This window comes from Leuciscus leuciscus, assembly GCF_965113295.1.
Source record: "Leuciscus leuciscus genome assembly, chromosome: 16".
Classification (NCBI taxonomy): Eukaryota; Metazoa; Chordata; class Actinopteri; order Cypriniformes; family Leuciscidae; genus Leuciscus; species Leuciscus leuciscus.
Window position 1 is genome coordinate 3,339,262 of NC_138740.1, and position 14,180 is coordinate 3,353,441.

The window sequence follows — 14,180 nt, forward strand, 5'->3', positions numbered from 1 at the left end:
TCATGCCAAACATTCTCGGTCACATGGAGGTAATGACAGGAGACAAGTTGCTTTTTTATTTCTGTGGAAACGAAGAAGAAAAAAGAAGAAAAAAACACTGTTGTAAAGTACATAAAGACAGTCAAAGGTCTATGAATCAAGGGCTTGTAGGTTTAATCAGACTGTGTTATGTTATATTTTATATATATTTTCCGGTTTTCAGGGCTCTTGTGAATCTAACATGGACCAAGAGTAAATTTAAACAAATAGAAAAATATTTTAACTTTTAAAATATTAAAGAAATCATATCGGCCTTTTTTAATAATGTTTCCATCTAAAATATAATAAATTAATGTATTAGGCTTAAGGTCCTTGCACATCGAGTCCGTGATTCGGTGGCTCTGAATTGTCAAAACGCTTCTCAAAATACTTGTAACGGATGCGAAAAACACTGAAAATCAAACCCGATGCGAATTGTTTTATGACGGACGAAGGTTTCGGAGGCAGTGTGTGAACGTGATTGACACAACATGAGGTCGTATTTATTTTTTAACGTGCAAACATTTGAATATGTTTACATGTCAAGAGAAATCGGGGTAATGGGTAAAAATCAAACTGTGTCAATCGGTTTATGCTTAAGCTTTTATGGCGATAAAGGAGACTGATTTAACGCGTTTACATGACCAACACGTCGGCTTATTAAGCATCATCATTCATCAGGTTAAGAACGTGCATGTAAACGCGCTCGCTCTGCGCTTGGTTCATCTGAATAAATGTGAATGCCAATTTTTAATGTGTAAAAGTAATTGTTGGACGTTCGAGTCTTTTTAAGGTTTTTTTAAATAAAAAAAAAGCACTGTTTCTACAGCCGTTAAATCACTGGTTTTGTAACAAACTTAGCAATATGTTTCTGACAAGTATTATGTGACTCCAGATCCAATTTACACAGACATAGTCTTGTAGAGCTGCACGATTCTGGATGAGCTGAGAATCACTATTTATTTATTTTTGTTTCAAAACGAGATCATGATTCTGAACAGACAACCAACAAAATAAGTCTATAAACTGAATGAATTAAAAAATAAAATAATCAATATAATCGTTATTTAAAGTGTCAAGTTACTTTTAAAAGTTGATTTTACGTACTTGTCAAAGGCGAATCACTTTCATTTAGAAACGAGATCATGATCTTTCAACGAATAATCGTGCAGCTCTAATGTCTTGCTGTATTTCGTCTGTAGTGCCATGACTAGTGCATTTTTAAAACTGCAGTCCGTAACTTTTTTGTGGGTTAAATTATCCAAAATAAATGTTTGAGCAAGTACATCACCAGCCAGTGTTCAACACTCTTGCCGTAGCTCCATTCAAAGCGGTAAGCTTGTAATAATGTTTTTAACTCCAGTGGTACTGGTGGATTTCCACGGGAAATTGGAGCATGTGTTTGCGTCATTACGTCACATCTGTCCACATAAAGAAGAGTCTCGGCTAGTAGGCGATGAGTGTGAGGATGCTGGAGATTTATAGCCGTTTCTCACAGCACTTGATATAATTAAACATCAATTAGATGGCGGATCCAGAAAGGTTCAAACGACAATCAGCAGAGACGACTGGAGATTCTCCCGCTGTAAAATGCAAAACACTTCAGACTTCGGAGCGGCTACAGAGAAAAAGAGACTGCAACCGGCCCATGGGAAAACAAGGATAATATCGGAAGGGCATTAAATGTCACGCAATCCTGATGTTGTTCACATTAACAATTTGAGAACAAAGTATAATTTGCACAGTTTGACGTGATATGATGAGCGATCGTTAGATTTAATCAGCGTGATTTACTGCAATGCTTTTTTCCACTGAGTTGGTCAGAATAAAAGTGGATGTCAAACTTCCAAAAAGTAGAATCTGTGATTGCGAACGCCAGGATCCACACCGGCAGCGACTGACAGCCGCACATTCTCCTCAAAACATTGGGTTCATCCGCACTGTGCCGTGCCGAGGCACAACCCACGTAAAGTTGATAATTCCGTGAATAACTGCAATTGCAGATTTCGAACAGAGATGGCGACAGAGAGGAGAAACTACGGACTGCAGCTTTAAATGACGTCAAGTAAAAATAAGTACGAATGACTTGAGAGACTCAGTTTCTGACTGTACACATGCTGTGTGAATGCTATGAAACCGTTTTTAAAGTGTTTAGTTTTGTACATCTCTAATTGTTTTGTTTGTCCCTTTATTGGCTGATTAATGCAGGTTCTGGGTTCTGCGTTTGACCCTGAGCTGGGAGGTAAAGACTTCGATGAGGTGCTGGTCAAATACTTCTGTGAGGAGTTTGCTCAGAAGTACAAGCTGGACGTGCGATCGAAGCCCCGCGCTCTGGTGCGACTCTACCAGGAGTGCGAGAAACTCAAGAAGCTCATGAGCGCCAACTCCTCCGACCTGCCGCTCAACATCGAATGCTTCATGAATGACATCGATGTCAGCGGCAAACTCAACAGGTTAGCATCCAGGAGCTAAATCGGGCGCTCGGCGTCAGCGGAGTAAATTAGAAACTGAGCAGTGAAGGGGAAATGAGAGGTTACTTTGTTAAAATACCAGGTCTAATAATATCCTGATGACTCTTCTGTTCCAGAGCCAAGTTTGAGGAGCTGTGTGCAGGGCTGTTGACCCGGGTGGAGAATCCTCTGCGCAGCATCATGGAACAAACCAGTGAGTACACACGCTTTTCCCGGGGCTTTCCCGCTCGCCACAGAGTGATGGAACCATAGACTGGAAAAAAAGATGGACGACGCACCTTCACTCTCTTCCATTGGGGAAAAGTGAAGCCGCCAAAGTCCCAATATGGCGCTGACATCTTGCGCAGATTTGGAACCCGTAAAGCATAAAGTGGAGCCGTGATATCAAGGTCCCGCCCTCACTCTCGCAGAAACGGTTTACTGCTGAACAACTCATTATATCGTGTGAAATAAACAGTTATGGAAATATAGAAATTAAAGCTGAAGCTCCGATCTCCTCCCGAAAATCCCCCCAAATGTCCGTTGGCGCCTCAGTGACTACTTCGTTTAGAGAAGCTTTCAATCATGACGTCCGTTTTTATAGCATCAAATAACTAACTAAGACCAAACTTAAAAAAAAACACACAAAAAAAACACTTAAACTTACATCAGCGTGGTTAAAAACTACCTAAAATGACAGAAAACATCTTTGGACAATTTGTTATTTCATTGTTTAGTTTAGTCACGTCCATTACATTACCGTACATGGAGAGGGCAGGGTTTATGAGCTGTACTGGGACCAGCCACCAGGGGGCAATCGAGACACTTTGGCTTCACTTTACAGCACTATTGCAGCATGCTTGGGTAAGGGTGGGCGATATAGCAAAATATCATATCACAGTTTTTTCTGGAGATTCACGAGTTTATCACGATTCTTTTTGCATGTTGGTTTTACTATTTTGCAAGTACCTGGGCATTACAGCCAAACTAATGCCCCTATTTTAAAAACAAAGCCTCACAATGTAACAAAATATAAAAAGAATGGCAGGCATTTAGGCCACAGATAAAAATCTATGTCATTATTTTCTTTGTTATTAAAAAATAAGTACATATATACACAACTTAATAAACAAATGAAATAAACAGTGCTTTATATGTTCAGCTACAGTAGGTGTATTTAACTGTAGCACTCAAGAAAGAAATTAAATGAACAAATATTAAAACTATACAGACTTTACTGTATAAATTATATATTGATTCTTATTAAAGCTACTATTAAAATTCTCAGTCAAGAGCAGTGAGTGATTTTTCTCTTAGTTTTTAGTTGTTTTATTAACATTAAAGGGATAGTTTCCCCAAAAATGTCATAATTTACTCTCTCAAGTCATTTTAAACCTGAATACGTTTCTTTCTTCAGTTGAAAACAAGTTATTTTGACCCTTTGACAGAATTGCAAGTGAGAAAGTACACTGTAGATAGTACGATATTTCTTCAAAAGCAGATCGTGGAGACATTTAAATCGCACACGATCAAAAAATATGATGTCGCTCACTTCTAATGGAACGTTGTTTTTTTCCTCCTACAACCAGGGCTGAAGAAAGAGGACATCTATGCGGTGGAGATCGTCGGCGGCGCCTCCAGGATTCCAGCCATCAAAGACAAAATCAGCAAGTTTTTCGGAAAGGAGCTGAGCATGACGCTGAACGCGGACGAGGCCGTGGCCAGAGGGTGTGCACTGCAGGTTAGTGCCTCACTCGTTTCACTGGCCGTTGTGTCACTCGTTTGGTTCTCCATGGCAGTGGTTACACAAAGAAAATGCTGAGTTTTGCCATTCAGCCGTGCATGTATTTCTAACAGGCAAAATGCCACTTCTAATGTAAAAACAGGAAAATTATAGTGCCATAAAAGGTCAAACAGGATAAGAAATCCACTTTTATGCTCCGTTTCTGTTAAAATGACAAATAAATGCATACTTAGAGAGCGCTTCACAAGATATGTGTCATTATACCTTCTGGATGCTCAGAATTGATCGGGTGAATGCATGTTTTACACAGCTTATTGTACAGGTGATTTTAAATGTCATTCTAAACTGCTGCTGGAATACACACACACACACACACACACACACACACACACACACACACACACACACAGACAGTAGCGCGCATATCACGTGAAGATCACGTGCACACAGATACATTCAGTAGCGCAGAAATATATTGTAAACTCTGTTCTGTGATTTATCAATAAAATCGGTTAGAAACAAAAGTTATAGGATTTATTTTCTTAGTAACTAAAACACACAGCTTCACTATTGGTAGAGAGACGCTGCCAGGTGCCGTTCATACGCGATCGCTCTCTAACACACTAATGCATTCATATAAATGTAATATTTACTGTGCTATTTTATCTATGAAGTTATATTTCTCACTGAAATCTGATAAAAATACAAAAGAACTGATAAAATTAAGCTGTTATGTAGGAGCAATAGCCTTGTGTCATGTGTGTCAGTGACTAGTCGACATCAACTCTACTTTAATCACATAAATGTCGACTTTAAAAAAAAAAGTCATTCAACCCCTTATATATATGAGATACCACCAAATCAACTTATGTTGGTAAAATGGCAGTTTTTCAAATATCTGAACATGAATATCAAGCCTTATATTATGATAATCAAGCACTATTTATTGATAGAACTTTAGTCATTAGAACTAAAACTTAGTAACATGTATGAATGCATATGTAAAAAAAAAAAAAAAAGATCATAGTAATAGATAATAGTAATTATTATAAAAAGATAATAATACTACTAATAACATTATAAACTGCACTAAGGATTGATGAGCTGCTGGGTTCATGAATGTTCATCACTTTATAAGCGTTCGCTGGAACTGCTGAATTTGCTGAAATCAAAACCGGGACGGTAATAGATGAGCGGCAGCCAATGAGATTTGCACATTAGTTCCTGCCACTACTGGAGAAACCGGCATATCTTCGGCTTGCTCTTAAAATATGAGTAATTCCAGATCAACTGTTGTTTTGATGGGGAAATACAACAAAGAATATTGTTTACATGTAGCGTGTAAAAGTGATGTTTTTCAAATTGCTTTGGACCATTGACACATTTTTCTGATTATAATGCGTTATCTTGTGTAGTTTATTCCCCTATAATGTCATCCTTATGTGTGTTTCCATACAGTGTTTCCCAGTGATTCCAACTAACTTGATTGTTTTGTTTTTCCTCAGTGTGCAATCCTGTCGCCCGCCTTTAAAGTGCGTGAGTTTTCCATCACAGACGTGGTGCCGTACCCCATCTCTCTGAAGTGGACCTCAGCCGCTGATGAAGGCGTCAGGTGCGTTTTTGGCTCTCTGCGTGACATGATTCACTCATTAAAGGGTTAGTTCACCATTGTAATAGTCATGTTGTCTTTCACTGCAGTGATTGCGAAGTGTTCCCGAAGAACCACGCCGCGCCGTTCTCTAAAGTGCTGAGCTTCTACCGGAGGGAGCCCTTCGCTTTGGAGGCCTACTACAACAATCCTAAAGAGTTGCCGTATCCCGATCCCACCATAGGTATGTTGGGAATGCTCTTTGCTTGGCTTAACTGGATTTTAGCACAGTAACACTTCAGTAAATGCATTACAGTAGTCCACACATTTCCCTAAGAAGCTTCTCTCAAAAGCTAAAACTGTAAAATTCCGAAGTTTAATTCCAATAGTTCAAATTATGTTATAGTTTTTCTATTAAACCAACTAAAAAGACTCGGTGTTGCAGCATATGTTGCATAAATGCATTTATTCAGCAAACAAACTCACAAACGATATATTTCGTCACTGAGAAGGTTTTAGTTGCTGCAAACGGCACACGTGGCCTTGTGAAGGAACACAGACGATCATACTTAAAGTGCCCTTTTATACTTTTTCTAATATTACCTGTCATGAAATACAGCTCTTGGTGAATGTAAAAGGTCTGCAAAGCTTTAAGATCAAAGAGCAGGATAAATCAATGTATTTTCTCCAAAAAGAAGGAATTAATTCTTAACTCCCCAAACAAGTTGTCAGCAATGTCAGTCTCACTTCGTTACAAACCTACGTAACAATTAAACCAATTTGCATAATGCCAGCCTATGGTCTTCATTGACTGCCCGTGAACAACCTCTACTTTGCCCCGCCCTCAAACACTGTAGTTGTAGCTGAGACTGGAAGAGGCGCTACGAAAGCAAACTTGCTCCACTTTGAACTTCAAAAGGATGAGGACTTGCGCTGGAATTGATACGGTAAAACTGACGCCATCGTGACTGTTCGTATCACTGTGTATTAGTGCTAAGCCTCCGAAGCTGATATTCAGATATGGTAATAGGCATTTTGTTTCTGACGCATGCTGTAAGCGGTCATCTGACACAATCACAACAGACTGGGCCATCTGACCAATCAGAGCAGAGTAGACCAATCACAACAGACTGGGTCATCTGACCAATCAGAGCAGAGTAGACCAATCGCAACAGACTGGGCCATCTGACCAATCAGAGCAGAGTAGACCAATCACGACAGACTGGGTCATCAGACCAATCACGACAGACTGGGTCATCTGACCAATCAGAGCAGAGTAGACCAATCACAACAGACTGGGTCATCAAAAAGAAGTGGTTTGGTGAGACTCTATCTTCAAACGTTTTTCAGACTTTTTAAGAAATTAGGTAATGCTGCAATGTATATGATGAGAAAATGAAAGTGTTTTTTGACTTGATGCATTATAGGAGACTCCAAAACAAAATTAGGAACCCTTAAAACAGCATAATAGGGGCACTTTAATTGAGACAACATGAAATTGATTAATTGTGCATCCCTACTGACTCATTTGTGCCTGTCCACAGGTCAGTTTAACGTGCAGAAGGTGGTTCCTCAGCCGTCGGGCGAGAGCTCGAAGGTGAAGGTGAAGGTGCGTGTGAATGTTCACGGGGTGTTCAGTGTGTCCAGCGCCTCCCTGGTGGAGGTCCTGAAAACTGCAGAGGGGGAGGAACCCATGGAGACGGACACTCCAGCCAAAGAGGATGAGGTAAAGACATCACTGAGCTCACAGCATCCCTACATCTGACATCAGCCTGATCTTAAACGAGCAATAGCTCTGAAAACAGTTTAACTTTTCTCACCATGATTATAAATGTGGAGTTAAATCCCGTTATTATCGTTCGGCACTGTTGATGGTGATAATCATGGTTTGAAGTGAACACCCGCCAAATGCGAGTAATGATGAACTGTGGCGGGTAACGCTGTCAGATCACGAGCCAATTTGCCGTGTCACTTATTATGTTTACTCAGTTTGCTGGGAGTTCGTGTAAGACAGATCTGCACAGATTTAGCACATATACTCCTGAGTCATGATATATTAAATACAGCGTATTGCAGAATCTGCTCATATCTGGTGTACTTGAACACACACGTCACTACACAACAAACAACGGCACACTTGTTCATTTGCATTGAAGCAATAGCGAAGATTAAGATTTTAAAGTTCATGTCAAACCCTGGTGATAACCATAGCTATCGTGAAATGCAAAAACTAACGTTTCTAAGGTTCTCAAAATGTCAATCACTGTAAGATTGGGTTAGTAGATACTAGAAGCTTCTCTTTGTTCTGTACACATGCGTGACGATAACTTTTGCCTCCCTGAGCTCTTCAGCATGTGTGTGATTTATTGCTCCTTAAAGAACAAGATGCACGTGGATCAAGAAGCACAGAAGGGTCAAGGTGATGCACAGAAGGGTCAAGGTGATGAACAGAAGGGTCAAGGTGATGAACAGAAAGAACATGCTGACAAGAAATCAGACACTGAAGACATGGAGGTGTGTGAACACACTTACACACCACCACCATATATTAGTGTATACAGTATATATATATATTACACCTCGGTATTGAAGTCACGGTTCGGTACGGGTTCGGTACAGCAGGGGGGAGAAAACTAAACACAAAATTGCTTATTTTTTTCTTAAATTAAACTGTGTTTTCAAATAAATGTGTATATATTAGGGCTGGGAATCAATTACGAAAAATTAACTAATTAATTGCACAATTTGCTGTAATTAATTGCATTTCCCCCAAGCTTGTAATCATCTATTTAAACTTAGAATCACCTAATTAAATTAAACAACACAGGAAAAAAAAAAAGGAACAGAACATAGCCCTATATTAAAATAATATTAAACATCAATATATCAATATATTATTGTTTTTCAATATCAATCAACATAATCAATTTAACAGATTTTTTTTTTCTTTTTTTTTCTTCTAATTATCAAAATAAAATATAGTCCTACAAAGCTATTATTACCAGAGCATGGGATCAGAGCTGGTCATTTTACCATTGTGTCCCAGCATGGCTATACCAGCTCAAACAGAAGTCTACTACAGAGAAATTTCACGTTATTTGAGCGGACTTTGCTTTTCCAGTGCGTGATCGGTACATGACTGGAGCGCTTGGGCCGTTAACGACAGAGCAGAACATTGAGCAGAGAGCGCAGCGCGCCGACACATATACACACACACACACACACACACACACACACACACACGGAACGGAAAAGATCCGCTCATGAATGCTGCGCGAGAACCTGATCGCCGAACATGGAGGGGCGGGACGGCATATTTTCGGCCTTTTCAATAGCAGCCGCAACAGGAAATCATTAAAACGAGAGAAAAAAAAAAAAAAAAGTGCCGTGTTAATTGCGTTTTTTTTTTTTTAGCGCATTAAACATCTCAAATTAATCGCAAAGATTAACACGTTAATTCCCCCAGCCCTAGTATATGTTTAAATTAAATCTAAAAAAAACTATCTTAGCTAATGCTGTAATTATATAGGGAGCCCTTAAAGCAGCACTCAGTAGCTTCGGGATTTCTTCGCTGTATTCTCGCTTTTTGCTCGCAGGTTTCTCTCTAGAGCTCCCCCCACAGCTTCGGAATAGATATTTGACAACACTGTTGTAAAAACTCGTTGGTGATTCTCAGACACCAGAGGCTATAGATCAACGACATCAAAGCAGATGGGACGTTCTTTAAAACGTCTTCTTCATTCGGGTTCGGACAGCGTGAGGGAGCGCAATAATGACAGCATTTTAGCAGATTTCTTTTGGCCGTAAAGCAATTGTTTACATCGCGAGACCTGATATCACGCGATACTTCCTGACGCGGCGGCCCGCCGGCTCAAAGTTGCAAGTGCGTATTTTCCGCTCACGGGCACCAGGGGGGTGCGAAACGACCACCATTCAACCCGAAACAAGTAATATAACCATTCCAATGACTCCGAAGCTGTTCAGTTAAGGTAAAAAAAGTTACTTAGTTCACCTTTAATTACACATTACTATAATATTAAAGGTTACATTTAACAACAGAACCTAAATTATTAAATTCAGTTGCTATTTATTTTTAGATATAATAACCAACGCTCAAAATTAAAATAAAAAACACGTACTGTAAATTGCACATACGACAGGTTTTGCATTAACTTCTAAATCTAATTATAAAGTTAATTTTCTACTCCCAATTTATTTTTAAAATAATAATTAACACAGTGGCTGTCACAACTTGTTTTCATGACAAATTTATTTAAACATACATTAAATAATCAAGACATTACTAACATGTTAAGTAAATATAATTATATTTGTGGTGTGACTCAATGCACTGAACCGTGACATCCTTACATGCACCGTCACACCCCTACCAAATATACAAAATTACAACAAATGCAAAATTATTTAAAAGCATGGATTTCAAAATGACCGCATTGTCGGCCTCCAGGTCCATATTCAGTCGAGGTCGAATGATAGTATATTGGAAAATATGGCAGATTAATCACCATTTATTATTTATTACCATCTTCATCACCATCACCTCCACCACTCCTCACTACCATCATACTGCCAACATTGTATTAGTCAATTTTTATTTTTATTTTCATTTCTATCTTTTCTCATATGTAACAATTACCATTGTCAGCACTCTCTATAGATAAATCAATTTTTAGATAGTAAGATAATAATAGAAGATAATATAATATAAGATAACCCTCCTCCCACATCTCATCTCCTCCCAAAGTGAACTACTCCTTTAATGTTCTCATTGGAAATTCACTGTGACTGTAATCACTTTTAGACCGCACCAGAGGACAACAAACAGGAGAAGAAGAACGATCAGCCTCCGCAGGCCAAGAAAGCCAAAGTGAAAACAAAGATTGTGGATCTGCCCATCGAGAACAGTCTGCAGTGGCAGCTGGCCAGCGACATGCTCAATCTGTTCATGGAGAACGAGGTATGAAAGCATTGAAACTGCACCACAGTGATCAGCTCCCCGGATTAATCTTCTGTGGGAGAAATCCCAGGGTCTGACTCTGTGTTCTTGCCAACAGGGGAAGATGATAATGCAGGACAAGCTGGAGAAGGAAAGGAACGATGCAAAGAACTATGTGGAGGAGTATGTTTATGAAATGAGAGACAAACTGCATGGAGTGCTGGAGAACTTTGTCAGTGAGGCTGTGAGTGTCTAGGTATAAAGATACCTATGCAACTTATAACTGATGTTTTTTTTATTAATTAAGCAATGTTTTTCAATTCAGGAACGAGATTCTTTCTCCTTAAAACTGGAGGACACTGAAAACTGGCTGTATGAAGAAGGAGAGGACCAACAGAAGCAAGTATACATTGATAAACTGGCAGAGTTGAAGGTAAACGCGCATGTAGATTTTGTTCAAATTTGAACCTGTTGGAAAGAATGAATGAATGAACGAACAAAATCTCTTTCCTCCTAGAAACTGGGAGAGCCTATTCAAAACCGGTACTTTGAGAACGAGGAGCGACCAAAAGCGTTGGAAGAGCTCGGGAGGCAAATCCAGCAGTACATGAAAGTCGTCGAGGCTTATAAGGCAAAGGTAATCAATTGTCAAGTCAATAGGGGTGTGACGATACACTTGGATCACGAGACAAAGATATTTTATCTTTAATGACAAAATATGACTGGAAAAATCAAAACAATGTGGTAAAAAAAAATAGTCCGAAGTGATAATACCCTTTAAAACGACTTCAAGTACAGTACAGGCCAAAAGTTTGGACACATTACTATTTTTAATGTTTTTGAAAGAAGTTTCTTCTGCTCATCAAGCCTGCATTTATTTGATCAAAAATACAGATTTTTTTTTATATTGTGATATATTATTACAATTTAAATAATTGGTTTTTAATTTATTATAGTTTAAATTATCATTTATTTCTGTGATGCAAAGCTGAATTTTCAGGATCATTACTCCAGTCTATCACATGATCCTTTAGAAATCATTCTAATATGATGATTCATTATCAAAGTTGGAATCAGTTCTGCTGCTTAATATTTTTTCATAACCTGTGATACTTTTTTAGGATACTTTGATGAAGAAAAAAAGAAGCAAATGTTTTAAAAATAGAAATCTTTTGTAACAGCAATATACACGACTGGTCAGTCATTTTTTTTCTTTCTTTTTTTGAAATAAATCAATACTTTTATTCAGCAAGGATGTGTTACATTGATAAAAAGTGATCGTAAAGAAGATTTATATTATTAGAAAATATTTTTTTATTTTGAATAAATGCAATTCTTTTTAACCTTTTATTCATCAAATATATTAGGCAGCAGAACTGTGTCCAACACTCATAATAAATCACAATATTAGAATGATTTCTAAAGGATCATGTGATAGACTGGAGTAATGATCCTGAAAATTCAGCTTCGCATCACAGAAATAAATGATAATTTAAAGTATAATACATTGAAAACCAATTATTTTAAATTGTAATAATATATCAATATATATATAAAAAAAAAAAATTCTGTATTTTTGATCAAATAAATGCAGGCTTGATGAGCAGAAGAAACTTCTTTCAAAAACATTACAAATAGTAATGTGTCCAAACTTTTGGCCTGTACTGTATATGTATACTAACAATGAGGCAATAATAACTGATACAAAAAAATAAGAATCAAAAGCTAGTAATCATATGGTTTTACTGAACAACACTATTAAATACATAATGTAATACACTATAAACAATGAACTTATGTACATTATGTATTATAACAAAGGCCAGCAAGAGGGTGCAAACGGCCTGGTGTTGTTACTAGGGTTGGGAATCGAAACTCGAATACTTGAGGTCAGGAATCGGATACTAGTTATAAAGTTATAAACTTATCGAGTCCTTTATAGATTTCGATATGACTTTAAACCGACGACTCGCTCGCTGTTGTCTGTGCTGCAGGAGTGTGTGTATCAGTGTATTGGATCCGTGCAGCTCTTAAAGGGACAGCAGCCTAATATTCCTGCTGTCGTCTGTATAATAACACTAATCAAACAACAAAAGAAAGTGAAAACTCACTCGTTCTCGACTAAATAACTTTTGTAACTGTGTTTGTAATGTATATTTTATCTATAAAGTGCAGTGTTTTTATTTGATTAGTGACATTTCTGAAGTAAACTAATCCTTTAATCTCATTTTAGTTCCACATAGATTCAGTTCATTTCAATAAAGTGTTGATGTTGTAAAGTTAGATTCAGTTCAGCTCATCTGTTAGTGTTAGTGCAGTTAAGGCCAGACACTACAGGCAAAAACTGTGTTTTTGAGAATTGGGGCTTTTTGGCTTTTCATAAAGTGTTTTTTCAGACTAGTGGACAGAAAACATCCAAAATACACTTTTAACTGTATCTCTTCGAGCACTTTGTCTATTTGCGTCTGTAGATTTCAATTACAGTAAATATCTATAAAGGCTGTTTTCTCAAAATGAGTTTTTCTTCCTACATTGAGCCAGAAATCTCCACTCGAGTAACACTTACATACACCAAACTTAACAGTTTTATTCTTCTATATATTCTGAAGGTTTTTGCAGAGGGGTTTGTTCATATATAATTATCCTGATTTTATTCAACATTTTATTCCTAAAAAAAATGGCGAAAATGTATTTATTTTTGGCTGTTGACGGTATTTTTAGTGATAAATAGAGATATCCAAAATCCTCTCTGTAAAAACCTTTGACTCTAATATTTAAAACAAGGATTTTGAACCTGACTTTATCCAATGTTCAGATTCTTGTTCTATGAAATGTATGCAAATGAGTGCATATTTAATTAGATCATGCCTAATTTGCATATTTAAACATACAATTACAGAAAACACCTGAGGTGTCTCGCCTTAAACTGATAATATTGCTGAGTAATCATTGTCTTTTAAACCCCAGTTGTAAGATTTTGCATTGATCCCGTTTCTGTAAACTCAGGATGAGCTGTATGATCATCTGGAGGAGCTGGAGATCATGAAGGTGGAGAAGCAGGTGAATGAAGCCATGACCTGGATGAACAACAAAATGAACCTGCAGAGCAAACAGAGTCTCAGCCAGGACCCAGCCGTTAAAGCCCAAGAGATTCAGGCCAAAACCAAGGTACAGACTTCATGAAACGCTTGATAGGTGGATTATGGATTATCCATACATGTCTGAATTAGGGATAAGCATTTTTCAAAAGTATTGCATTCAAATATTTGGGCTCATAAAAATGTAATATACGAATATTTGTTTATTTAAAGCTGCAGTCCGTAACTTTTTTTGTTAAAAATTATCCAAAATAAATGTTTGAGCAAGTACATCACCAGCCAGTGTTCAACACTCTCTGCTTGCCGTAGCTCCATTCAAAGCGGT

At 37.8% G+C, this 14,180-nt stretch overlaps 1 protein-coding gene across 1 annotated transcript in view; it reads left to right on the top strand.

Annotated features, from left to right (window-relative positions):
- The window catches only part of hspa4a (heat shock protein 4a), a 33,267-nt gene that overhangs the window by 10,059 nt on the left and 9,028 nt on the right, over positions 1-14,180 (top strand). The window contains exons 7-18 of the mRNA XM_082141260.1: positions 2,227-2,471; positions 2,606-2,682; positions 4,058-4,209; positions 5,718-5,824; positions 5,911-6,044; positions 7,345-7,526; positions 8,180-8,314; positions 10,623-10,778; positions 10,876-11,001; positions 11,083-11,190; positions 11,275-11,394; positions 13,764-13,925. Of these exons, the coding sequence (XP_081997386.1) occupies positions 2,227-2,471; positions 2,606-2,682; positions 4,058-4,209; positions 5,718-5,824; positions 5,911-6,044; positions 7,345-7,526; positions 8,180-8,314; positions 10,623-10,778; positions 10,876-11,001; positions 11,083-11,190; positions 11,275-11,394; positions 13,764-13,925 (1,704 nt within the window). The remainder of the gene's footprint in view (positions 1-2,226; positions 2,472-2,605; positions 2,683-4,057; positions 4,210-5,717; positions 5,825-5,910; positions 6,045-7,344; positions 7,527-8,179; positions 8,315-10,622; positions 10,779-10,875; positions 11,002-11,082; positions 11,191-11,274; positions 11,395-13,763; positions 13,926-14,180) is intronic.